The 23,869-nt window shown below is 33.6% G+C and overlaps 1 protein-coding gene across 1 annotated transcript in view; it reads right to left on the reverse strand.

The window, feature by feature from the left end:
* Nucleotides 1–23,869, reverse strand: part of LOC134529721 (plastin-1) — a 35,803-nt gene that overhangs the window by 2,087 nt on the left and 9,847 nt on the right. The window contains exons 3-11 of the mRNA XM_063364102.1: nucleotides 21,297–21,559; nucleotides 20,219–20,426; nucleotides 18,459–18,613; nucleotides 12,237–12,342; nucleotides 11,527–11,743; nucleotides 9,445–9,583; nucleotides 6,209–6,348; nucleotides 2,799–2,950; nucleotides 2,142–2,243 (exon numbers count right to left, since the gene is read on the reverse strand). Of these exons, the coding sequence (XP_063220172.1) occupies nucleotides 2,142–2,243; nucleotides 2,799–2,950; nucleotides 6,209–6,348; nucleotides 9,445–9,583; nucleotides 11,527–11,743; nucleotides 12,237–12,342; nucleotides 18,459–18,613; nucleotides 20,219–20,426; nucleotides 21,297–21,559 (1,482 nt within the window). The remainder of the gene's footprint in view (nucleotides 1–2,141; nucleotides 2,244–2,798; nucleotides 2,951–6,208; nucleotides 6,349–9,444; nucleotides 9,584–11,526; nucleotides 11,744–12,236; nucleotides 12,343–18,458; nucleotides 18,614–20,218; nucleotides 20,427–21,296; nucleotides 21,560–23,869) is intronic.

The raw sequence follows: 23,869 nt of genomic DNA on the forward strand, positions 1-23,869 counted from the left end.
TGCGCAGTGATAGGCTTATTCACTTACCAGTGTTTGAGAGCAGTCATAACAAATGAGGGGTTACAGAATATGGTACAAATAAAATTTTTTTGCAGCTTTAGAGTTAGAAACAAATTCAACTCTGAAATGTTCATATTATATTTGGTGATGCAAACCCATATCTGCCAATTTTTGATTTTCACCACTGTGATCTGGAACCCTTCAAATGCAGGAGAGCTTTCAGAACAATATCACAGCACACTCACTCAATAAATAGTAATGACAAGAAATATATTTTGATGTTTGTCATATAATCACTTGCAAAATACTGGGTAAATATATTTGATAGCAAAATAGTTTCACTAGAAACACCACCATTCACTTATAGGAAGTGTTATTCATAAAAGCAGTTCATTATTATTTTGGCATACGACCAACATTTTTTGGGGTTGTTCTTGATGTTATTGTTAATTGTTCGGGTCCAGTGAATTTTGCTGTACTTAATTAGAATTTTCATTTGTCTCAAGTAATGTGGAAAATAAGTATAGTAATACATGTTTTTACTTCTTTTAAACATTTTGTGAAAATATTTTTTAGATTTCAGGGCTTGGATTAATTCTTTTGAAAACCAATAAGAGTAATTAGAAGCCTTTTTTTTTGTAGTCAAAGGGAATAAGTCATTAATTTTTTTCTGCATATACAAGTATTTAATTGTTCGACAAGATCATTAACATCAGAGGATTTATAAAAATTGGATCTATCATGATTTCTTATAGAATTGTAGAGAACAAGGAAATCAGTGTTTTTTTAGTTCTTAAAAACAAAAGAATATATGTTATTGTAGTAGAAACTGTCCATTATAATTTGGTTTTTAAGGCATGACGTTATATGTCTTCTTTGATTAGCACTTCAACACCTAGAGAACTATACATTGAGATAAATTGGAAAAACAAAGATCTAAAAGATTTTTAGATGATTGAGTTTTGTTGCACTGTAATAGTCCAAAAGACTAGATGTAAAATTAATTAGATGCTGTGCCTTATTTGTAATGTGTGTATGTAAGATGTTAGTAATTGTTTATTAGACTAATTAACACCAGAAACATTAAAGTCACCAAATATAACTATATCATCTTGACAGGTGGCAGTTAACATTTTGATATGCGATTTTCCACTCCTTGGGATTAGGATGCACGGGAGTAAGTTACAATGCTCCTCCAGGCAACAGGGTTGGAATTGATGCAGTGAAACTGTCGGTCAAGGGTTTAGGGCTTGCCCTACTTGCGTTGTCAGATCTCAAGTAGAAACAGTTCTGGCAATTTCCTCAGGATGAAGTTTCCGGTAGAAGGGGCTAACTAAGCACTCACTGGACCAGAAAAATATAATGTTGATTCTAATTAAGTCTTCTTCAAGAAGTGAGATGTGAAATTAGGCATATGAACTAAATTTGGTCCGGAGTTACGCCACTTTGACATAAGACAGACAGTTCATTGATGATATAGTCCATCCACAATCTCCTGTTCTTGTACAGAAGGAGCGAATAAAGCAACAAAAAGAGCTTTTTTTTTTCTTTTCAAAACAGGTTTTGCAGCCTTTTAAGAGTGGGAATATTTCCTATGCCCAATTGCATTGGCATTTTCATATGTTCATGTTCATGTTTTGCATCTGAGTTATTGTTAGCTTGGACTTACACGTATATTGCACCAAGGTGAAGCTCTCTTTGTCAACACGCTGGTTATTTTTATAGCTCATGACGTCGCGCATTTCCCGCTGTGTCGGAAGTAAGCCACTGTTCAGACTAAAGTTACTCGAGACACCCTGAGTTTCTAGCGTTCTGCTTTCTTGTGATTTTGAGGAGTTTAGAGGTTCTGGTTTCTTGTCCGCAAGTCGGGGAGGAGCTACAGTTAGAACATAAATTGGAACGGTAGAAATGTGTAATCAACCAATACTTAATTAAATTAGTAAATATTACATTAACATAATAGTTAATTCCTCTGCTAGAGATATGTAATTACTCTTTATTAAATGTAGCATTTCCAAGCCTTCATCACAGCTCTGGCTCGCAGTCTTTGAAACTGAAATTGAATGATGATATTTTACACCGAAATCCCAATAGTTCATACACTGCCATAAAAAAAATCATCTTGAAAACACAGTACTTACCTCTTCTGAACCTCCATCCTTGATAAGATCATAGTTGATGGTACCTGGCCTGATAGCATCAATTAAGTCTATTACCACTCGTGCATCTGCTATGGAAGGATCCTGAAAACAAGCATTAACAGTTGTATTTACAAAAAAATTATTGCTAATTTACTACATCAAAACTATAAATACCATCCATGAGCAATTAAGATTCTTCTGGAAAAAAAATGGTAATGACATAAAAAATTTATATTTACAAACATGTACATAAATGGCAAAAATATATATCTAAACAAATGTGACATATAATAACTGTCTAGGATACTATGCAGAACAGACTCTTGATTGAAATGTGTTATGTCATCAGACAGTTTAAATATAAATGTGTTAATTCCTTGGACAAAGTTTTGATCAAAATGTGCAATGTGTAAAATATGTTTGTAATCATGTTCTCCAGTAAAGAGTGTTGAATTTCAAATCGCACTGTGTGTGTGAAATGTGTAAAGTAGGCCTGGCTACCAGTGAGCTGCTACATGCAGTTGTGCAGCAACAAAAAACATTGACAACTTGGCACCCACAAGATAATATTCTGGAAACAACCATAAGAGGGGATTTATATCAAATAATACATCCATGTTGAATATACTAGATTACCCAGCTACATATTTTATTTACCTGAAAACTTTTCAAGCTGCTTTTCTTATTTGCAGAGGCCAGCCTGCTGTTCACCCACTGCACAATTTCCTTTTCGACAATAGGACTCCCCGTTTTAGCCAGCTGAGTCAGCACTGATAATGTGTAGGCACGCATTAACTGCCAAATCAATGCTGAAAAAACAAACATTTAATTCCACCTTAACTCTTAACAGAGCAATTATGATAGAAGCTCCGATCATATTCAAAGAAAAGTTGCAATTGGACTTGCTGAAAGATCTGAAAACATTAATTTAGTAACAATAATAGATTTGAGGTAATTTAAAGATGCATGTACTATTGAAGGTTTTTCTGCAGTTCTGGTTTTGGTGTTGTGTCTATTGCCATTCATACATTCCTGAGGGTTTCTCTGGTAAAGCGTATGGATTTTGTACAACATTTATGAAACTCAAAACTATATAATGCTTTTTTTTATACAATTATTTTGATCTAGTTTTTAGTAAGGTTGCTCGAGAAACTGTAGATATGGCATGGTTTACATAGTGTTTTTCTGCACTTGTAGGAGCCTTATTTCTGGTGGTAAGATTTGATCAATAGGTTTCTGTGAGATAGTTGGTTGATAATAGACCTTGTGTGATACTAGCAGGATATGAAATGGGAATCAAAGTTTCAGAACCTGGTTCAAATTCCCAGCCAGCCATCCATCCCCATTAAGTTTTCCATTGTTTATTGAAAATACTGTTATCAAAGGTCACAGCAAATTTATTCCTGGTTGCTTCTATTTCTAATGATTTCACTGTCTCTATGTAATTTGCAGAATGAGTACAAATGAACACAGAAAAAATAAAACAAATATTTTCTGATTGTATTAACGGAATATTTTGCTTAAAGAAGAAACCCAACAAATGCAAGATGAAATAACAACAGTTCTGAAACTAATAGAGATAAGCAGTTGGGGTTATTTATTATGTACAGTGAAATCTCATTACAACATACCTGGAAAAAAAACCCACCTTTTTAGTACTTAATAAAGATGTTTTACTAAATGTAAAAGGTGATGTCAAATGCCACAAATGATAATCAGTTCAAAACGTTAAACAGGCAGTTTCTACACAAAATGTATTTGCTTCAAAGCTACAATTTATGTCTTGAGAAAATAAAGTTAACCTTTTTTTTTAAATTAGTCACAAAAAAAATCTCAAGCTTTAAGCAAATAATTTTAAATTTACATAAAAATACTGCACTAGAACACACAAACCCAGTTCCTTTATGTTCCTTTATGTATACTCTAGATAATAAGCCACTGTATTTGAATACAGTAAGTCCTCTATTTACGTCATACCGATTTACGTCGTTTCGGATTAACGTCGCTAATGTTTGAGTACTCATGTTTCAATTTAAGTTGTCGCCGATTCACAATAACGTCGTTTACAATGACCGTAAATCTTTATTTTAACCTAAAAACCGTATATAATTCGTTTATAATTATTTGTTTCCTTCGGTAGTTAATTTATGCTATGTAGCGTAAGCTACACGTTCACCGCCTTATCTTATCATACATCATGAGGGACGCTTCCTGCTCTCCGCTGCTCTCCGCGCGGTGATGCAATACTACCAGCCCGCCCGCTCGGCCACCCACGTATCTCGCACGTAGAAGTGTTATCTACTTCCCGCAACGACACAGCATTTTCTCCTACCCCTTTTCGTCCATCTCCTTGGCACTTCAGTAGAGGTGTAAAAGTAACTAAAAAAAGTGTACCCGTATGTATTCGTTACTATAAAAATTAGTACTCGTTACTTTCGTATCGTTACTCGTTACTTCTGATACCGCATAACATGCTATGTTATGTAACAGCAACAAATCGAGTCGTATTTCGTACGCGTACAGTATGACGTCGCGTAAATAATAAATCGAATATAAACAATTAAAAGTATTTGATAATTAACAGCTTTTGTTAACCAAGAAACAATAAAATCTCATTAGAGCAGCTTTATTATAATATCTCTTTTAAGATAAGAACAAAAAACGTGAAAATACGCGATAGTAAAAAACAAAAACATACATATTTATAATTTGTAAAAAATACTTTCTTACGTTGTTTCTGTTCCAATCTCAAACTTTGTCTACACACACAATACCTTTAATAAACAGTAAAAAACTTGGACGACGAATTTCCAAATTAAACTTTTCTTAATAAACAAACATTGTTCTTTGTAACGAATAAGCGCGCGCATGCGTAAAACATACGAAAAATGCGAGTAACAAAATGCATTCGTGTGTAACGTTTCGTTACTCGTTACTAGATGCCGCACCCGTTACTCAGTAACGAATACATACGGTTTGCTACAGCTCTACACTTCAGTCGCTATGATATCATTGAGTTGGCCGGAGTTTTAAACGTGCCGTTGTTTACTTTATCATGATTAAATGCGTTTGTAATAGGACTACAGTATCAGCTCACTGCAATTTATGATTTTTTCTTCATAACATGTCTTCCAAACGACTATATATCTGTTTTTATATTTCAATCAATAAAGGTAATAAAGCAGCTGGTTAAATAACCATTCTATAAAGCTGAGAAGTACTAGTTGGACATGTTTCTCACGCTGTCGGTTGTAATTTGCTGATAAAATTGGCCGTTGTCACGTCTGTATGCCAGCGCTTCCGGCCGACCTTGGGCCGTGGTCGGCCGGTGGCATGAAACATGGCTCATTTTGCGTCGTTTCTATTTACGTCGCGGTTTTCAGGAACGTAACCCCGACGTAAACCGAGGACTTACTGTATCTAGAAATATAATTACGTCAATGCATATATTGTAAAAAATAAATAAAAATAAACCAATTTTTTGTTGCACTTCAACCTATGCATTCAACATGAATGAAATTGTGTAATCTGCTGAAAGTTGGAATGTTTTTTTTTATAAAATTAATAGAATTTTAATGTGAAATATCTATTTAGCTGTTAATACACCTTGTAAAAACAAGCTTACCTAATAACAGAGGAGAAAAATAAACATGTGGAATAAAAAGTTTTAAAATAAAGTTTTAACATATTTACCAATGTTTTATGATAGGATGATTCATAATAACAGATACTTTCAAGATATTATTCTATACTATAATTAACATTTCTTAGTGGTTAATACGCTGTTAATGAAAACATTACACACACTTATACAAACATCTATGTTTCAGAAGAATGAAAATATATAAGCCAAGAAAATAATCTAAAAATTAAATGGAAAAAAATAATAATAATAATAATTACGCTAACATACAATACTTGCATGTTCCAACTGCAATATTAAAAAGAATGTTGTGCAAAAAAACTGAAAATAGGCCTGCTTCAACCATTCAGCCATATTTTAACTGTTTGTTCACTTTCTTTGTTAAAGGTAAAGGCTAAGAATGTTACATGTATTATTTGCTTGCCTAGAGTGAGAGTTGCGTTTCCATCGTTGATGTCCTGGCCAGCAATGCCCACGAGGGAGAACTTCAACTGTTTACCAAGTTCAATTGCATAGTTGCAATTCTCTAGCTTTTCCATAAATTTCCGAAGTTTAGAGAATTTTCTGAAAATAACACAAAACAACTATTAAACTCAACCAAAAACATCTAAATGTATAACACAATATCAACAGGTTTAAAAGAATCTTCTCATTAACATTATATATAGAACACCATCAACTTATAAAAAGGGTTGAGCTTTCTGGCACTAGGGAGACATGTTACAAGCAAAGTTACATGTAGCGAACAACCAGGCAGAGACTGTGTTTGTGTGGCATGTGTTAACTTTCATTTTTTTACTTTCTTGTTTTTTATCGTCATCAATAATTTACTAAGTTTTTTTGATGGTTTGTTTTCATGTTTTGTTAAGCTCTGTGGTTTGTTTTATATTTTATTACCTTTGGGAAGCTTCGAGAAAATCAGTACATGAAAAATAAACTAACAACAAAAAAATTAAATTAATTTTTTTTAAGAAATGTCAATTGTAAATCATTTTTGAAATAGAATACACCGAGTTCATTTCAAAGTTGCGGCAAACAATGCAAAATACTTTCAATATTAGATTTGCAAAATGCTTTTAAAGATTTATTTGTTCACAAAGTATTGAAATAAGCTCATATTTTCACATTACAATCAAGCTATTCACTTATGTCATTACTAAATCACCAATTTATAAACATGTTTACAGAAAAAAAATATTATTGGATACAGCATTTCCATTAATGTTTGTTTCAGAGTCTCAAGGTCCATTGTTAGATTCATAGAGCAAGTAAATTACTAATGTGCACTATCTGGTAATAAATAACTCAAAAGAGAATCTAGTACAAAACTTTTGCAACTATTGCATCCACATATTTATGTCTGAAGAAAAAGTGGCCATGTTTTCTTGTGTTGCTATCATTATTAGAAACCGGCATGAATAATTGTATGTTGCATGTTTACAGTGACAAAATTAGCAAGTGCTGCTTGCTTTAAAATTTGCACACCTTTTTTTCCACTAAAATTTCACAAGTACAGTAAACTCTTGATTATCCGTGCTAGTTAATTGGGACTTACCAATGCTCGGATAGTTAAAATCGTGTAAAAAGAAACCTGAATATCAGTTACACTGTAATACTATCTCTCAGCTTATTGGAATGTAAACAACACGGCATTGAGTTCTATGTGGTCTTTCTCCATCTGCTGGAGAGGCTGCAGTAAGCCCCAACCCCAAAACTTGTATTTTATTTTTTCTACTCCTTGGCAGCAAGTTCTTCTTTCTTCTCAGTTCCTTGTCCTTTCAAAAAACTAGCATGCAGGGAAATTTGTGCCAGGCTGGAGGATATGCAAATAGCATTTGAATACACCGATTCTCCGAGACGTGCTCTTCACGGACATAACACAGGAAAATGTCCATAAATCAAAGATGGATGGAGCAATACATGCACATTTTGCAGAGTTGGGCTGCAGTGTTAGTCATGAAATGTTGGCATTACACGTGTGGAAACTAAATAGCAAGAGAAAACTATATTGTTGGCGTCATGAAACCTGTCGTGATTTGACAAGCGAAGATTGCCTTCACATGCGTTGCTAGTTCACGGTCATTTACAACAGCGGAAGAGGGAAGTTAACTCAACACTGCTCAAGATAAGATTGCGCAAGGTGCATAGACAAAAATTCTGGCTGGTTTCTTCTTCTTCTTGTGTCCCTTTCCCCAGCCGAATGCCAGCCAGTCAAGTCATTCGCCAGGTGCCTGCTGGGAAAATGGGTGGGTGGGTGGAAAGAGACACAATAGCAAGTGAAACAAACCAGTCTGAGACTGGAAAGTGAAGCGGCAGTGAGGATATTTTCCTAATGTGACAGCCGAGGGGGTGGTTTGAACCAAACAGTTTTTTGACAAAGTGACAGGGTGATTACAGATAAAGAATGGCCAAGCAAAGAAGTGCGCTGGAACAATGCCATTTTTTTACAGCTTCAGAATATAAAAAACAAATTATTAAACTAAATTTTAGCATGGACAACCTGAAAACCAGATAATTGAGAGTTTACTGTAAGTGATATATAATTTTCATTATTTGTTGTGGAATTAAAATGCCAAGGACTTAAGATTTTATGACTTTTGGAAAACTTTTGTTTTTTATATGAATCTCACTATTACAACTACTTACATGTTTGGTATTGCCAAAAGGACAAAGTAGTTACAAAGGTGTAGGTTTACTTGTGTTGACATTTTCTAACGAACTGAGTTCGAGTTGTGTAAAATAAACCATTCCAAAAATATTTTAACTTTGTTAAAAAAAAAAAAAAAAAGTTACGCTACTGACTATAATACCATGTACTTCATAGAAAACTTCAACCTTATATACACCAGGGACACTAGCATAACCTGCCGGCTAACTTCAGAACCACCCGTGACGAAATCCAAGATGGCCAATGAGAACAGACCTCATCTCCATCTTAACCTTCTCCTTGCTGCAGTTAATTAGCATATTCACTCGCCACTTCACTCTCCGTCCTTACCTCCTACACTACCTAACCCCTTCCTCACATATCCCTTTCTCCACTAGTGTACTAGTGACACCATTGTGTCATATGGATGCCTAATCAATATTAATATAAAGCTGACGTGTTGAATATGTTTAGATTATGTCATGAAATGATACACTGCAAGCTACACATTAAAATTGTTGTGTGCGTAATGCCTACAATTTTTTTTAAATTTATAAAAACATGTTTTCCATAATAATAATTTTCAGCATAATCAGATCATTTTTGTAACAAAATCAAGATACATTATGACAAAATAGGCTAATTTTATTTATCTTAAATGTGAGTCCCTACTATTGCCTACATAGGGCTTGGTGTATAAGACCAGTCTTTTACAATTAAAAAAATAGAACAAAAATATAAATAATTGAAATTGTAATAAGACAAAATGGTATTTTAGGAAAATTATATCTTGGAAGTGCAGACCAATACATGCAGCACTCAACACGAGAAGGCAAGTTCCAGTAAATACAGCCAGCCCCTGTGACCAAGAAAAGCAGAAGCCAACTGTGAGCAGATGAGCCTCCTCACACCTGCGACTGCTACTTCTTGACGGTGCAAACCTCCAAGTAATACACAAGAGACATAAGGAGTGACCACGCTTGCCATTGGCCCCATGTCTTTTATTCCAGTACCTGTGCACTCTGTTCCAGTTGACTATTCCAGGCTTGATCACATCATAAAGTTGGAAAATGACCAAGCCATCAGCCAAGTCAGAATAGAGCCAATTGACATATGGGACCACACCCATGGAGTTCATCCAATTCCTATATGCTAGAAAAATTTTAAAAAATTAATTAAACCTCTACAATTTGCTCACACCATACTTAAATCATTAATGCTAGGGAAAGCACGATACTAAAAGCCAAACCAATAGTAAAATGTTTGGTTGTCAAAAGATGCATCTTTATGGGGAAGAAATAGGCAAATGGCTAGGCTCAGAATCTAACATCCCAGCATCTATTGAAACTTTGTACAAGCAAGTCGCCAGATTAGTGCGAATAGTTCACATGATTGCCTAAGAACTGCGCTGTATTTGTGTGACCATAGTGGGGTCTAGGAGACAGACACGCCAACCTGATTGGGAACATGATACATGGCGGTGGTGTACAATTACAAAAATAAAGAGTTGAGCAACATTGCTTGTTCGTGGTTCATACCATATTGGACATTCAAAAATTAACTAGTTTTTAAGGACCCCTTTAATTCATTGCATTCACCACTATCAAGGAGTAGAAAACCATGTAATATTACAAAATACCTCCAGAAAATTTTTTAATTGTCAATGAACAAAAAATAACTTTGTTAGTTCAATTCTACGAGACACGCCCCTATTGCGCCATAATTATTCTTGAAGATATATATACCTCAAGCAAGAATAAAATAGTTTTTCAAGCTTACTGAAGCTATGCTTTGATATTTACAAGTTCTTGATTCTTGCATGGGATAAAAGCACAGTGTTTAAGTCTGTAATTTTGTGTTCGTACGCTATATAAGCCGAAACTTACGTTAACCTTGAATACATCTGCTTGCATCACATGAGATTGCAGACTATTTAGAGATTTATTTTCAAACATACAACTGAATAGAACAAATTTTAAGTAGCCTATTCCAACCAATCCGCATACTAACATACGAGAATAAAAATAAATTTAATAATAATAAAAAAACATTGAGAAATGTCCTTCAGGCACATTAACAACTACATAGTCTGCCAATCTTGAAAACACATTTGCCATGTCGGATTTTTTTGTGCTAATTCCACATTTTTATGAACAAATATTTTATAAAAGAGTCTAGAGAAGTATGTAGGTATTGCCTAGCAGGGGGGGACCAAACATGAACTCTGTTAGAGAAAATGATATGTTTCAAAGAAATAACTGTGACTAAATGCCAGACTATAAATAGCACATGCTTATACAGCAAAAAAAAATTTACAAAACTAAATTTTAATAGGAATATACAATAATCCAACAAGGCATGTGGAAATAAGCCCTTAATACATAAACACTAGTTTGCTTTCACAGAGAATGAACAACTATTTTTGACATGCAAACAACTATAATTGTATAAAATTATACACTACTACACAAACATTTATTTCCAGAAGGCCAAGAGTTATTCTGTCTACTTTATTTACTTGTTTGATTTTTACATGTGAAATGTATGTGGCACAGTTAAGGGGATAACAGCTATCATTCACCAAGGATGTTTATTTGGATATGATTCACAGCGAGGTTAGATTAGGATTTTTTGCAAATGAAAAGCATGAATATCGCTGTTAGCTTGGTTTTCTTGGGTTTATACCATTTCCCCACCAATGCATTCCATCATTTCATACCTCATGTGTTTAATGACAAAAACATTGTCAAGCCATAATTCCTTTATTCCTTCATTCAAAACCTATTCAAAGCTATGACAGCATAAAAAGTAATATGCTTCATAACATAAGTTGTAACTGAAAGCATGAATGAAGGTAGAGAAGATGAAGATAGTGTTGATAGACTGCACTGGCGGGAAAACCCACCGGCTGCTCATTGCAACATCTGCCATGTTCACTTGCGAACAATCTGTGCTTGACCCTGGCAGGAATCGAACCCGAATATCCATGGCGGGAGGTCAGAGATCTGACCTCTCTAAAACCATGGCACCTCTTACAGTTGGATACTTTAAAAAAGTAAAAATGGTGGGGATTAACCCTCTCTAAGTGTGCTTACTTTTTTCTTCGCGTGTTTCTTCGACTAAATTTTCGAGCCCCTCGATGTTGCCGTCGGGCCTGTTCAGACCAGGATGATTGTTGAACAAATTGGCAACAAACGCAAGATTCAATTTGTATATGCCATTCACAACATCACTTGGTGTCACAAAACTTCTGCAACCTAGTTTTGCTGCTTGCTGAAGCATGATTTCTGCTCTGGCCAAGGCATTTGGTTCCTGAAACAAACCATTTCATTAACTTGTAATATCATGGTTGCTACAAACTGCAAATCCTGAAACTCCGTAACTTTTCTGAGCGTGACAGACTTGCAGTGAAAATTTTCCCTGGCCTTATTGACTATATTGGTCAAGTAAAATTCTGTGTTTACACCTTTTCTGGTTACCAGAAGTGGTCGTATATGTCTCTTTATGATACAAATTCATCCAAAAGACACCAACCAATTCAAACAACAAAATGTTTTAAATAAATCTTATTTTACGGTAAGACATAAATAAAAATGTACACACACTGCAGTAAGTTAAACTTAAAGTGCATTAGTACATTAAAAGTTCGTTTTGGCCACTATATTTTAGCATTAACTTCACTGTAAGCATTGGTACAAATAATACATACTGCCAGTACACATATAAAATAAAAAATTGTAATGAAAAAAATATAAAGCATGTGATTCCATTCGTCAAGATTTTTGTTATAGCAGCTAAAACTTACCAGCAGAGCTTGCAAAGTTACTTCAGTTTCTGATGGAGCAATTTGATGCAGCAAGTGAGAATATATCTCAGAGTCAGCAATGTCCCCTTGGAAATTAGTACAGCGCCTGTTGAAAGCAACATTTTAATAACGAGAAGATATTAAATATCATTAAAAAATATTAAATTTCCACTGACATACAATTTTAGTATTCTTGATTTAGACAAAAATATTAAAACAGCTGACACATATATTAAATGCATATAACTGTAAAACTATGTGTAGCCAACAAAGTATAAATTAGGAAGAAAGAGGGATGATATGAAATTATACAAACATGCAAAATAAATCAATATACAAAGGAAAGATTACTTTATAAACGTGTCTAGGTGCTTGAAATAATAACTCAAACCAGACCTAAAAAAATCTGGCTTTGTGTTAAAAGAAAAGTTGGTAACTATTTCAAAACCTGCACTGCCATTACAAAGGTAAATAAAATTATCACCCAGCTATGCACTTTAAAATTTGTTCCGCTGCCCGCGTTCTTTAGTGCTGTGTTCTCGTTCTCGATGACGTGTCCCCTCCCCTTGGGCCCTGAGTGACTGAGCATGTTTGCAGTGAGCTCCCAAAAATTGATTTAAGACCTTAGATGGCTTTTCTCATACTCATTCTAGTTATATGTCACGTTGTGATTATAGTGTGGATGAGATTGTGTGCATCACGGACATTGATCATGGGTAAGCAGTAATTTTGCGATTTGTATGTGTCTTAGCAGTATCAGGTGGCGCGACAGTGCAATAGCAGTTCTCCTCTTTATTTTTTTGTTAAAATATTGTTTGGTTGCTACCTTCCAAATTTCTATTTGGCTGTAACATGTTCTGTTCAGTTGTTTATTTTGTTCAATTATTTCCCTTGCTTAATCTTTGCATTTGATCAAGCATCATGATCAACTTGTAACTGTACACCAGTTATTTACAATGTAACTTTACCTTCTGTTCACTGAACATTCAACATTGTTCACAGACCTAATTATATGTCTCTCACGTACAAAAATTGGTTCATTTATTCAAATGTAATGATGTTCAATGAAAAGAGGTTTTGTTCTGCATTTATAAATTTGTAATGCATTTCAAAATAATTGGAATAATATAGTCGATACAATAGCAGATTCAATATTTTTCATTTACTACTGATACAGTTTTGCCTAGAATGAAACCTCATAACTAAAAAAAAATGTATACTGCATCATTAGGTAGAAAATCTAGTATATAAATTTTTACTAAGAAAATAAATAATTACTAAGTATAATAATGTTATTTAAACATTTAAAATGTAATTATTGTACACACCATGTTTAAAACAGTTTTTTTTTCTATCTGTAAATTTTGTTACTTCTGAGATAAAAGTTTTTCATTCTTCCTCTCTAACAGAAAAAAATACCTTTTTTTTTAATTTTTTATTTAGTAAGTATTTTTTATTAACAGGATAGTGTCCTATGTTGTTAAACCTTGGCTGGACATACACTTAGTCCCTGTGCTCTAAGTTTATGTTCAAGACTTTAAACTTGTTTGTAAAAGGGCTAATGATAGTTTAAATTTTTATCACAGTGTCTTTACATTAATTCTTACAAACAGTTGGCTTATGACCATCAGGCAGCTAAGCAAAATGCTTCTCCAACATTAAAGAAATAGCTGTGAATGTAACACTACTCAAACTTTCAGCCATATGTCGAACCATCACAATTTTGGCTTCCAGCGACAACTCGTACTGTGTTCAAACACTATTTGTTATCCTTATAGGAAGTCATTTAAACTATGGTTTTTAAAGTGCTCTTGTTTTAGGTAACAGACTCATTGTTGGTTGAAAGAAAGCATGGGCCCAAGCAACCTTACATTAATTAGATGAGGGCAACTGTCTACCTGGCAACCCCTGCTCACTGCAGATGGTAGTTTACCCAGCGAAGAAGAATTGCTTCTGGAGATAACCTCATCAACTCCTCAATCCTCTCGCCATCCAACAGCAGGGTGGTTACACCTGGGCAACCTTACATAAATGAGATGAAGGCAACTGTCTACCTGGCAACCCCTGCTCGCTGCAGGTGGTAGTTGACCCAGCAAAGAAGAATAGCTTCTGGAGATAACCTCATCAACTCCTTAATCCTCTCACCATCCAACAGCAGGGTGGTTACACCTGGGCAACCTTATATTAATGAGATGAAGACAACTGCCTACCTGACAACCCCTGCTCGCTGCAGATGGTAGTTTACCCAGCGAAGAAGAATTGCTTCTGGAGATAACCTCATCAACTCCTCAATCCTCTCGCCATCCAACAGCAGGGTGGTTACACCTGGGCAACCTTACATTAATGAGATGAAGGCAACTGTCTACCTGGCAACCCCTGCTCGCTGCAGGTGGTAGTTGACCCAGCAAAGAAGAATAGCTTCTGGAGATAACCTCATCAACTCCTTAATCCTCTCACCATCCAACAGCAGGGTGGTTACACCTGGGCAACCTTACATTAATGAGATGAAGACAACTGCCTACCTGACAACTCCTGCTCGCTGCAGATGGTAGTTTACCCAGCGAAAAAGAATTGCTTCTGGAGATAACCTCATCAACTCCTCAATCCTCTCACCATCCAACAGCAGGGTGGTTACACCTGGGCAACCTTACATTAATGAGATGAAGGCAACTGTCTACCTGGCAACCCACTAGATTAAATCTTTTAAAGGAAAATAAATGCACACCCCTTGCATTTAAGTTAAAGTTAACCAACCTCAAAATCACACCATACGAAACTCTAAACTCTCAATAAATGCTTCCACACCAAGTTTATCTGAAAAATTTACTATCATGCACCAAAACATGCGCAGTTTGAGAAATAAAAAAATTGAACTTGAAAATATTCTATACTTGCTGCAACCTGACATTCTATGTTTATCAGAGCATTGGTTAAAACAGGAAGAGATTTCCTGTTGTCATTTCGATAAATATGTACTTGCAACAAGCTATTGTAGAGATAAAGTTAGTGGGGGTGGAGTCTGCATCTATGTAAAAAACAACACAGCCTTCAAAGTCTTAAAACTGGAAAACTGGTGCCAGGATAAGGTTATCGAGGCAGGTTGTGTAATATTACCTAATCTAAAATCTTGTATTATTGTAGTTTATAGATCACCTATTACCTCTAACTTAAAAAATTTTTTCACAAGTATTGAAAAAATCTTAGTTATGACAAGGAAACAGAGCAGATATCAAATAATCTGTGGAGACTTTAATATTAATATGAGTGAAAGTAATAATAAAACAGACACTTTCAAGAACCTCCTCCTACAATTTAACTTAAAATGCTCAATTTCTGAACCCACTAGAATAACCTACTCAAATAGAAGCACCCTAGATAACATCATAACAAACATAAATCACATACACTACACATCTCTAAACTATGTAACAGCCCTGTCTGATCATGATGCCCAAATCATTGCACTAGAAAAATCTATTTTAGATAGTAATATCAAAATTAAAAAGTTGTTTACAACTTACAATATAAGAAAATTTAATGATGATAAAATTACTCTTTTCAATAACCTGCTACAGAAGGAGAACTGGCACGAGGTATACTCTCAGAATGACTCTAATATGGCGTGGAATGTGTTTTCCAACACATTCTCACGGATATTTGAACGAGCCTTCCCAAAAGTAACAGTAAAGGATAAAAACAACACTTCCAACAAATGGATGACTAGAGGACTTCACATTTCATACAATAGACTTAGATCACTCTACCAAGAAAAAAGGAGAAATATAAGTGAAAGTCAAAAAATATATATTAAAAATTATGAAAAGATATATAAAGAGTTAATTAATACAGCTAAAAAGCTATATAATAATAATATAATAGATAAAGCACCTAATAAGTGTAAACAAATGTGGAATTTAATAAAACAAGAAACTAAACAAGGTCACTGCCATGTAAATCTATCTCTAAAAATAAAGGACTGCCTAGTTGAAAATCCAATTATAATTGTCAATGAGTTTAATAAATTTTTTACAACAGTACCTCATGAACTAGTAAGGCAAGCTGACCCACAAATAGCTGATATTACCATCCCTCAAAAAGACAAAGGTTCAATAAACATAAACCAAGAATCTATAATTTTCAATCCAATTACTGAAAATGATTTACTTAAAATAGTAAACATTCTAAAAGCAAAGAATTCAGCTGGCTTAGATGAAATACCTATGACCATAATAAAAAAATGCTGTCATGCCATTAAGTATCCACTAACATATATTTTTAATCATTGTTTACTAAACGGAGTGTTTCCTGATAGGCTAAAGTGGGCTAAAATAATCCCGATCCACAAAAAGGGAGAAGCTACTAGTATGACCAATTATAGGCCTATTGCAATACTTTCTTCTTTCTCAAAAATTCTTGAAAAAATCATTGCCCACCAGTTAATAGCATTTTTAGAAAAATATAAAATAATATCACCAAATCAGTTTGGCTTTTTAAAAGGGAAATCAACAGAACAAGCAATATATCACTTTATAAACAAAGTAGTTGACTCTTTCGATAAACAAAACCATGTCTTAGGTATTTTTGCTGATCTCTCTAAGGCTTTTGATTGTGTAGATCATAAGTTGTTAATTACAAAATTAGAATCATATGGGGTAAGAGGAGTACCACTTAAAATATTTCAATCATATTTACATAACCGTTATCAAGTTACAGCACTTACTCATAGAAATAACAATGGAAGATTAATAGAATACATTTCGCAAAAAAACCCAGTAACCATTGGTGTACCTCAAGGCTCGATATTGGGGCCAATATTATTTATACTATTTATCAATGACCTTCCACAAACAGTAAGATTAATTAAAGGTGAAACAACTATGTTTGCTGATGATACAAGTGTAATAATATCAGGAACTGAAAAAACAGATTTTATAAACATAACAAATACAGTGATAAGTGAACTCAATAAATGGTTCCAAAAAAATAAACTTGTCCTCAACATTTCTAAATCCACTATAATGAAATTTTCACGGTCAAAACATTTAATTCTGGAAGACGAAATTAAGCCTATTGGAAACAGAAAATTGGAAATTAAAAATGAAATAAAATTTCTTGGTTTAGTAATTGATAAAAATCTATCCTGGAATGTGCACATAAACACTATTTCTAAAAAATTAAGCACTATGTGTTATGCTATGCAAACCATTAAAAATATTTGTTCGACTCAAGCTGTCCGAGCTCTATATTTCTCAAACGTTCAATCTATCCTTGAGTATGGTATTATTTTTTGGGGAAAATCAAGTAAAGCAATTAAATTATTTCGCCTTCAAAAAAAATACTAAGAATAATAAAAGGTAAAAATAAAAAGTACCATTGCAAACCTCTCTTCAAGGAGCTAAACTTTCTTACACTCCCCTCCTTGTACATATATCATACCATATTGTTTGTAACTCAACATATAAATTTTAAACAAAATAGTGATATACATGAATATAATACCAGGGGTCAAAATAAGTTACAGATAGTAGGGCATAGAACAAATATATTTGCACAAGGCCCGTACTATTGTGGCATAAAATTAATTAACAAACTTCCAAGACAGATGATAAATACTAGAAATGATAAGAAATTTAAAAAGGAATTAAAAGAGTATTTAACTAAAGAAGCGTTCTACTCTGTTAAAGAGTTTTTAGATGGGTGATTCATATTTTTTGCAAAGTGATTATATTAAATGCTCTGCAAATATAGTTATTGTATCTGTTTTGTATATTAAATGCTCTGTAAACATTGACTATTTATGACTTGTATCTGTCTTGTCTTGTATCTATCTACATATGTATATAAGTCCCACTTTTGTTTTTATTTTTTAATATATGTTATATAATTTAATGTATCAATACTGTATATTAATTGCTACTGTATATGATTTGCTGGTAGCACCATGACAAAATATCCGCTGTACTGAATTTGAGTTCTGTATGTGAGTGTCCTATGTGTTTTGTATTGACAACTCCCCTTCAGGCTGCCTGGAGAAATGGAGGCTTATAAATAAATAAATAAATAAATAAAAAAAACCCTGCTAGCTGCAGGTGGTAGTTGACCCAGCGAAGAAGAATTGCTTCTGGAGATAACTTCATCAACTCCTCAATCCTCTCGCCATCCAACAGCAGGGTGGTTACACCTGGGCAACCTTACATTAATGAGATGAAGGCAACTGCCTACCTGGCAACCCCTGCTCGCTGCAGATGGTAGTTTACCCAGCGAAGAAGAATTGCTTCTGGAGATAACCTCATCAACTCCTCAATCCTCTCGCCATCCAAAAGCAGGGTGGTCAAACCTGGGCAGTTTTCCAACGTTATCTGGTTGAACAGGCCGATCTGAGGAAACATCAGAACAGTCATGTACATCAAACAATATTGCATGATTCATACCCTCCTGATTTATCAAAAATTAATTAGTTTTTAAGGACCCCTTTACTTCATCGCCTGCATCACTATAAAGAGGCAGAAAACCATTTGTAATATCACAAAAGTACCCTAAGGAAATAATGTTAAATTAGTCCAATTCTTACAGATAAGCCCCTATTGTCTACAATTATCCATGGAACATATCTAACCCAAGCAGCATTTATATTAACTTTATAACCCTACCATTTAACTATGATCAATAATTATAGTGAGATACAAACTATGAAAAACAAATTCAAACTGTTTTTTTTATCAGGGTGGCCAGCAAAATTTGATTTTGAAATTCAAGATCATTTCCAGGTTTTCAAGTAACAAAATTTAGTTTCTCAAGGAATTTGCTTGATGGTGAAACTACGCAAATTTAAGATGTCGATATAAAGTTATGTACTAACAACACATGTCCTATACATATATTCCAACAAGAGACAGCTTAAACAATTTAATTGTTGTTTCTGAGCTGCCAGAACCTTTAAAATCATTTTATAAGTGAAGGTTGTTTTTGAACCAAAGGAAAATTACATCTTGTAAGCAGGTATAATAATTATGGTAAAAGTTCAGCTTTGAAGCTAATTTATCCTCAGTCTAAAAATCAGCAAGAATGAAGGACTTCAAAAACAAGAAACGTAAGCAATGTCTCAATAAGTTGAGTGCCTTTTGTATGTATTTAAAATCATATTCACTCTACGTCCAAGCAATAATAACACCACTGCCATATTGAAGATGCAAATGCCCAAGGATGATAAAGATACTAAATTGTTTGATGATCAGCCACCAATTTAAAATATGGCAGTAGACAAATTAATCAAAGTGGACATAACTAGGTTAAAGCAGAACTGCCACCAATTAGCAATGGTAAAAACTATTACTGTTTTTTTGTTAATTTTAAATGAAATTCTAATATCAAAAATTTAGGTTTGACATAACCTGTAAACCTAGCAGACATCTTATCTGTGAGAGAGATAAATGAAATTCCCGGCGACAACAAGTAATTCAATCATAATTTCAGGATTTTCCCGTTTTCAAGATCCATTTTACTGTTGTAAAATCACTAGCAATATTTTAATGGATAAAAAATTCTATTAAATAAGGATAAGAATCAAAAAACTCAATTCCTTGAACATTAAAATGACAACAGTTAAGATGTTTGAGACATGACACGTCATTCATGAAATTAAATTCAATAAAACTTAAATACCCAGTTAAAACAAAATTTTAATGTGTTAAATGCCTTTTTGCCTTCTTGACATTTCTTAAATAATTTAAGATTTCAAAAGGCTGATATTAGTAGAGTATTCATGATATTCATACAAATTAATTATCTAAAAATAACTTTGAGAAACCACACACATTTCATTCACTATATGAACATTTTTTTGGACTTTTTGATCACAAATGCTCAATAAATAATATAAATAACAATGTACAAACAAGCACACAATTTGGATTTCTTATCAGACAAATATCTTGAAACATGCTAAATAATTAAATAATTCACAATCAGCTAATGGTACGTACCCTTATTATCTGCCAAAGAAGACCCAATACCAAATGAGGTTTTCCTTTTGACAGGTCATGTGCATCTATATTGATGATGTTGCAGCCAATAGCAGAAGAAGAATTCAGAGCAAGTGTAAGGTTTTCATATTTAGTATACAGTGTCAAGTTCTTCTTGTTTATCACTCGCTCATCAATCGTTTCAGGACAGGAATGGTTGATTATTTTACTACAATCACAAACATACAACATTCAGCTACCAAAAATATCAACTTTCAAAACAATAACTGAATAACATTTCAGAATCCAAAATGTGCATACAATATCTTTAGTCCCCTTCAAATTAGTTTCTACATATAAAATTTAATAGGATTTCATAATCAAGAAAATTACAGAAATATGTTAAGACAATAGTAATGTCTGGCAACACTTGCTCTAAATCAGGTTCTAGAACTTAACCCGAGCAATACACACTTTAATTATCCTAAAAATATGAAGTAGAAAAAAATTATGCCTAATGAAAATTTAGTTTTTCTAGTAATTCAAGTTTTCAATGGAATTTTTCTGTCAGAAAAATTTGCATAATTCATACATTTTTCTTGTGATAAATATTTTGTGTAAAACTCAGTCAAACACAAAGTTAAGGTGCAGACAGTTTCACGCGAATCTAAATTTGGCTGGCTTCAGAAGACTACTCCACTAGCTGAGAGAATATGCAATCACAAATAGTGATATTCTAATTCTAGTTGGAAGCAGGCAAGAAGCAGCATCAGACGTTTAGAGTTATTCAAATGCACTAGCAACCAAATGCTTTGTGTACAGCACAGTGGATGGTTGGTTGCGGTAAGTTTACAAGTTTGGCTTAGTTAGTGGGAATAGCACTGCGATTACAGATTTGACAATTACAATAGCAATAGCACTGCAGACTTATCATTCGCAGAGATGGCCGATGTTAATGATTAACTGCCAGGTAAAAAAAAAATGCAGCAAGAGCAGTGCACATTTAACCACGGACACTTTCACAACAGACAGTTATTGTTTGAAGCTACAACAAAAGATGCAAAAAATAAAACAATACTACAAAATTAAGGCAAATTACCAGAGCAGGATTCCATCCTTGACCCTATCATAGAGTGTCTTGCCCTCAGGATCAATTGGCAGCAAGTGTTTTAAGTCAGGATCAACCCCCAGATTGCTATTTATCCAATCAGAGAATGCCAACTGTTCTTCCAAGCGTACAGAGTGGGTTGTTCCTTCACTAGATGCATCCGACATTCCACCCAATGTCTCCAGATTCTCCTTCTTTGAAACCACTTGCTTGAAAGTACTTGCAACTTCATTTGCTTTCAGATCTGTACACAACTGTAAAAACCAGAGAAAAGGATTCAAACACACCTTAGTTTACCCTCTCATTCATGAAGAACTGAACAGAAAAAAATTCTAACCACCTTAGCTACTTTTTATAACTAGCTGTTATAAAACATAATCCCTGTCAAACAAAAAAAAAATCATAATTTTCCAATGAGATTTTGTGCTCATATAACGACAATAGGGTTACCATCAGTACCTTCAATTACTTCTGTAACATTTTCACTAATGATTTTTGTTTAAGTTTTTTCCAGCCCAAAAAAATATCAGTGCGAAACATGTGTTGCTTATGAAAATGCATCAGACACAGAGAAAATGAACTTGATAACAAATTATAATCTGCATTTGGTTGAAAAAGAACTATATCAAGAAAAGAGAAGGAGAATGACAAACAGATATTAGTGGATAAAGCCTTATTAGCAGTTTACGATTTACAAGCTGTCATGCGGTTGTCGAAAGGTGACTGCTCAGCTTTTTTACTATTCATCTAAATTGAAAGTACTAAACTTCATAATATAATTCACTACTGAAAAAAACCTACTGAATGTTATGTTTGGAATGAATCTAATTGGCACTATGGAGCAAATGAACTTGGTTCGTGCATTTTAAAATATATAGAGAAAAACATTGGAACATACAAGGATGTAACTTTCTATTCCGATAATTGTAGAGGACACCAAAAAAAGCAGATCATGGTAACCGCATTTATCTTCGCTCTCCATAAATATGGCTTTAACTCCATCACTCACAAATTTCTAATCAAAGGCCATACCCAAAACGAAGGGGATTCAGTTCACTGATTGATTGAAAGTAGTGTTGGGCCGATTCCTAAAATATACCGATTCTGATTACATTTTCGATTCTTAAATTAAAGGGTTGATTCTTTGAATCTGATTCCAATTCCTTAATTTTTATCTGACAATGTTCAACAGAGTAATATACTCAGAAAAAAAAAGGTTGTTTATGATTTTAAAAATGTAATTGCATTGTGTTTCATTTTCTGTGCAGAAATTAACATTATATACAGCTTATATAATGTTAAAAAGTATGTTCATTACCATCAAGTTACGCTACCTTGAATTTCTAGCACAATTTGGCATTTTAACCTTGCATATAGTTAGACGAAACATGTGTTCAAACACTGCCAATAATCAAAGATGTCTTATGACGTAAATTGTAAATAATGTAATAACTTAACCAACTTTAGATACCTTACATTATCAACTCAATTAATTTATTGTAAAAAAAGAAGTTTGTATAGTTAGGTTAAGAATTTTATTTTCAAGCACAACTAAATAATAATCCAAATAAAATGATAATATAACCTCGTTTATACATATTTCAAGGGACCCGGACGAAAAAAAATAAAAAGAGGGAAATGTAAAAATAAAACTTTATTATCTCATTATGATGGAAATGACAAGAAACAAATATGCACCACACTAAAATAAAATGTCAGAGATGCTTACGTTTTAATATATTACCTAGAACTTAATTATCTCACTTGGTGAAAAGAATAAATCCATCCAATCTTGCAGTTCTTCACAACCGCAAAGAGAAAATAAATTTTCGGTTATTGAGTAAGAAAGTTCTGTGCATGTTTTAGCATCTCAAAATTTCCACATTTTATGGTGAGATTTTCTTTCACAAAATATTTAAACTCTTCAAATAATTGCGTGTTGACATTTAATTCATTTCAGAAATTTATCGGAAACAATTCTGTTAAACTAACACATCTACTTTCAAAAGATTGTTTATGTTTGGTAATAAAAATTTACGAACATTTCAGCAGCAATGTTTGGAAATTCAGATTAGCCAACTGCCTTTCCAAAATATATCTAATGTAAAACGAGCATCGCAGAACACGCACAAACACGCCAATTTACAGCAATTTGGTTATGTTGCTTTTAAACTTATTTTAATATGGTCGCAGTAATCCACTGTGAATTTAGGTAAAATCTCATTCAAAAATTATTTCATTTTAATTCTTTAAAGTTTAAAGTGCAGAAATGTGAAACATACGTTCACGTCACCAAAGATTTGGTTCATGGCCGTATGGTTTACCATGGCAGGTAGCACAAACAAAAAATTAGGTTGTTTACAATGGCAAATGTAGCTGCCATGATCAAATAGTTAACGTTTACATTTTACTTGCCGTTTACATTTACATAATTTTCTTTAAAAATTTATGATTTTGTCTAATTATTTTTGAAGGTTTACTATTAAATGCAGTGCTGCTGCAACGTAATTTCCGAAAAATGCTTTCGCTTAAAGCGGGAAAGTAGATACTGCATTTGTACTGTA

Source organism: Bacillus rossius, chromosome 2, assembly GCF_032445375.1.
Source record: "Bacillus rossius redtenbacheri isolate Brsri chromosome 2, Brsri_v3, whole genome shotgun sequence".
Lineage (NCBI taxonomy): Eukaryota > Metazoa > Arthropoda > Insecta > Phasmatodea > Bacillidae > Bacillus > Bacillus rossius.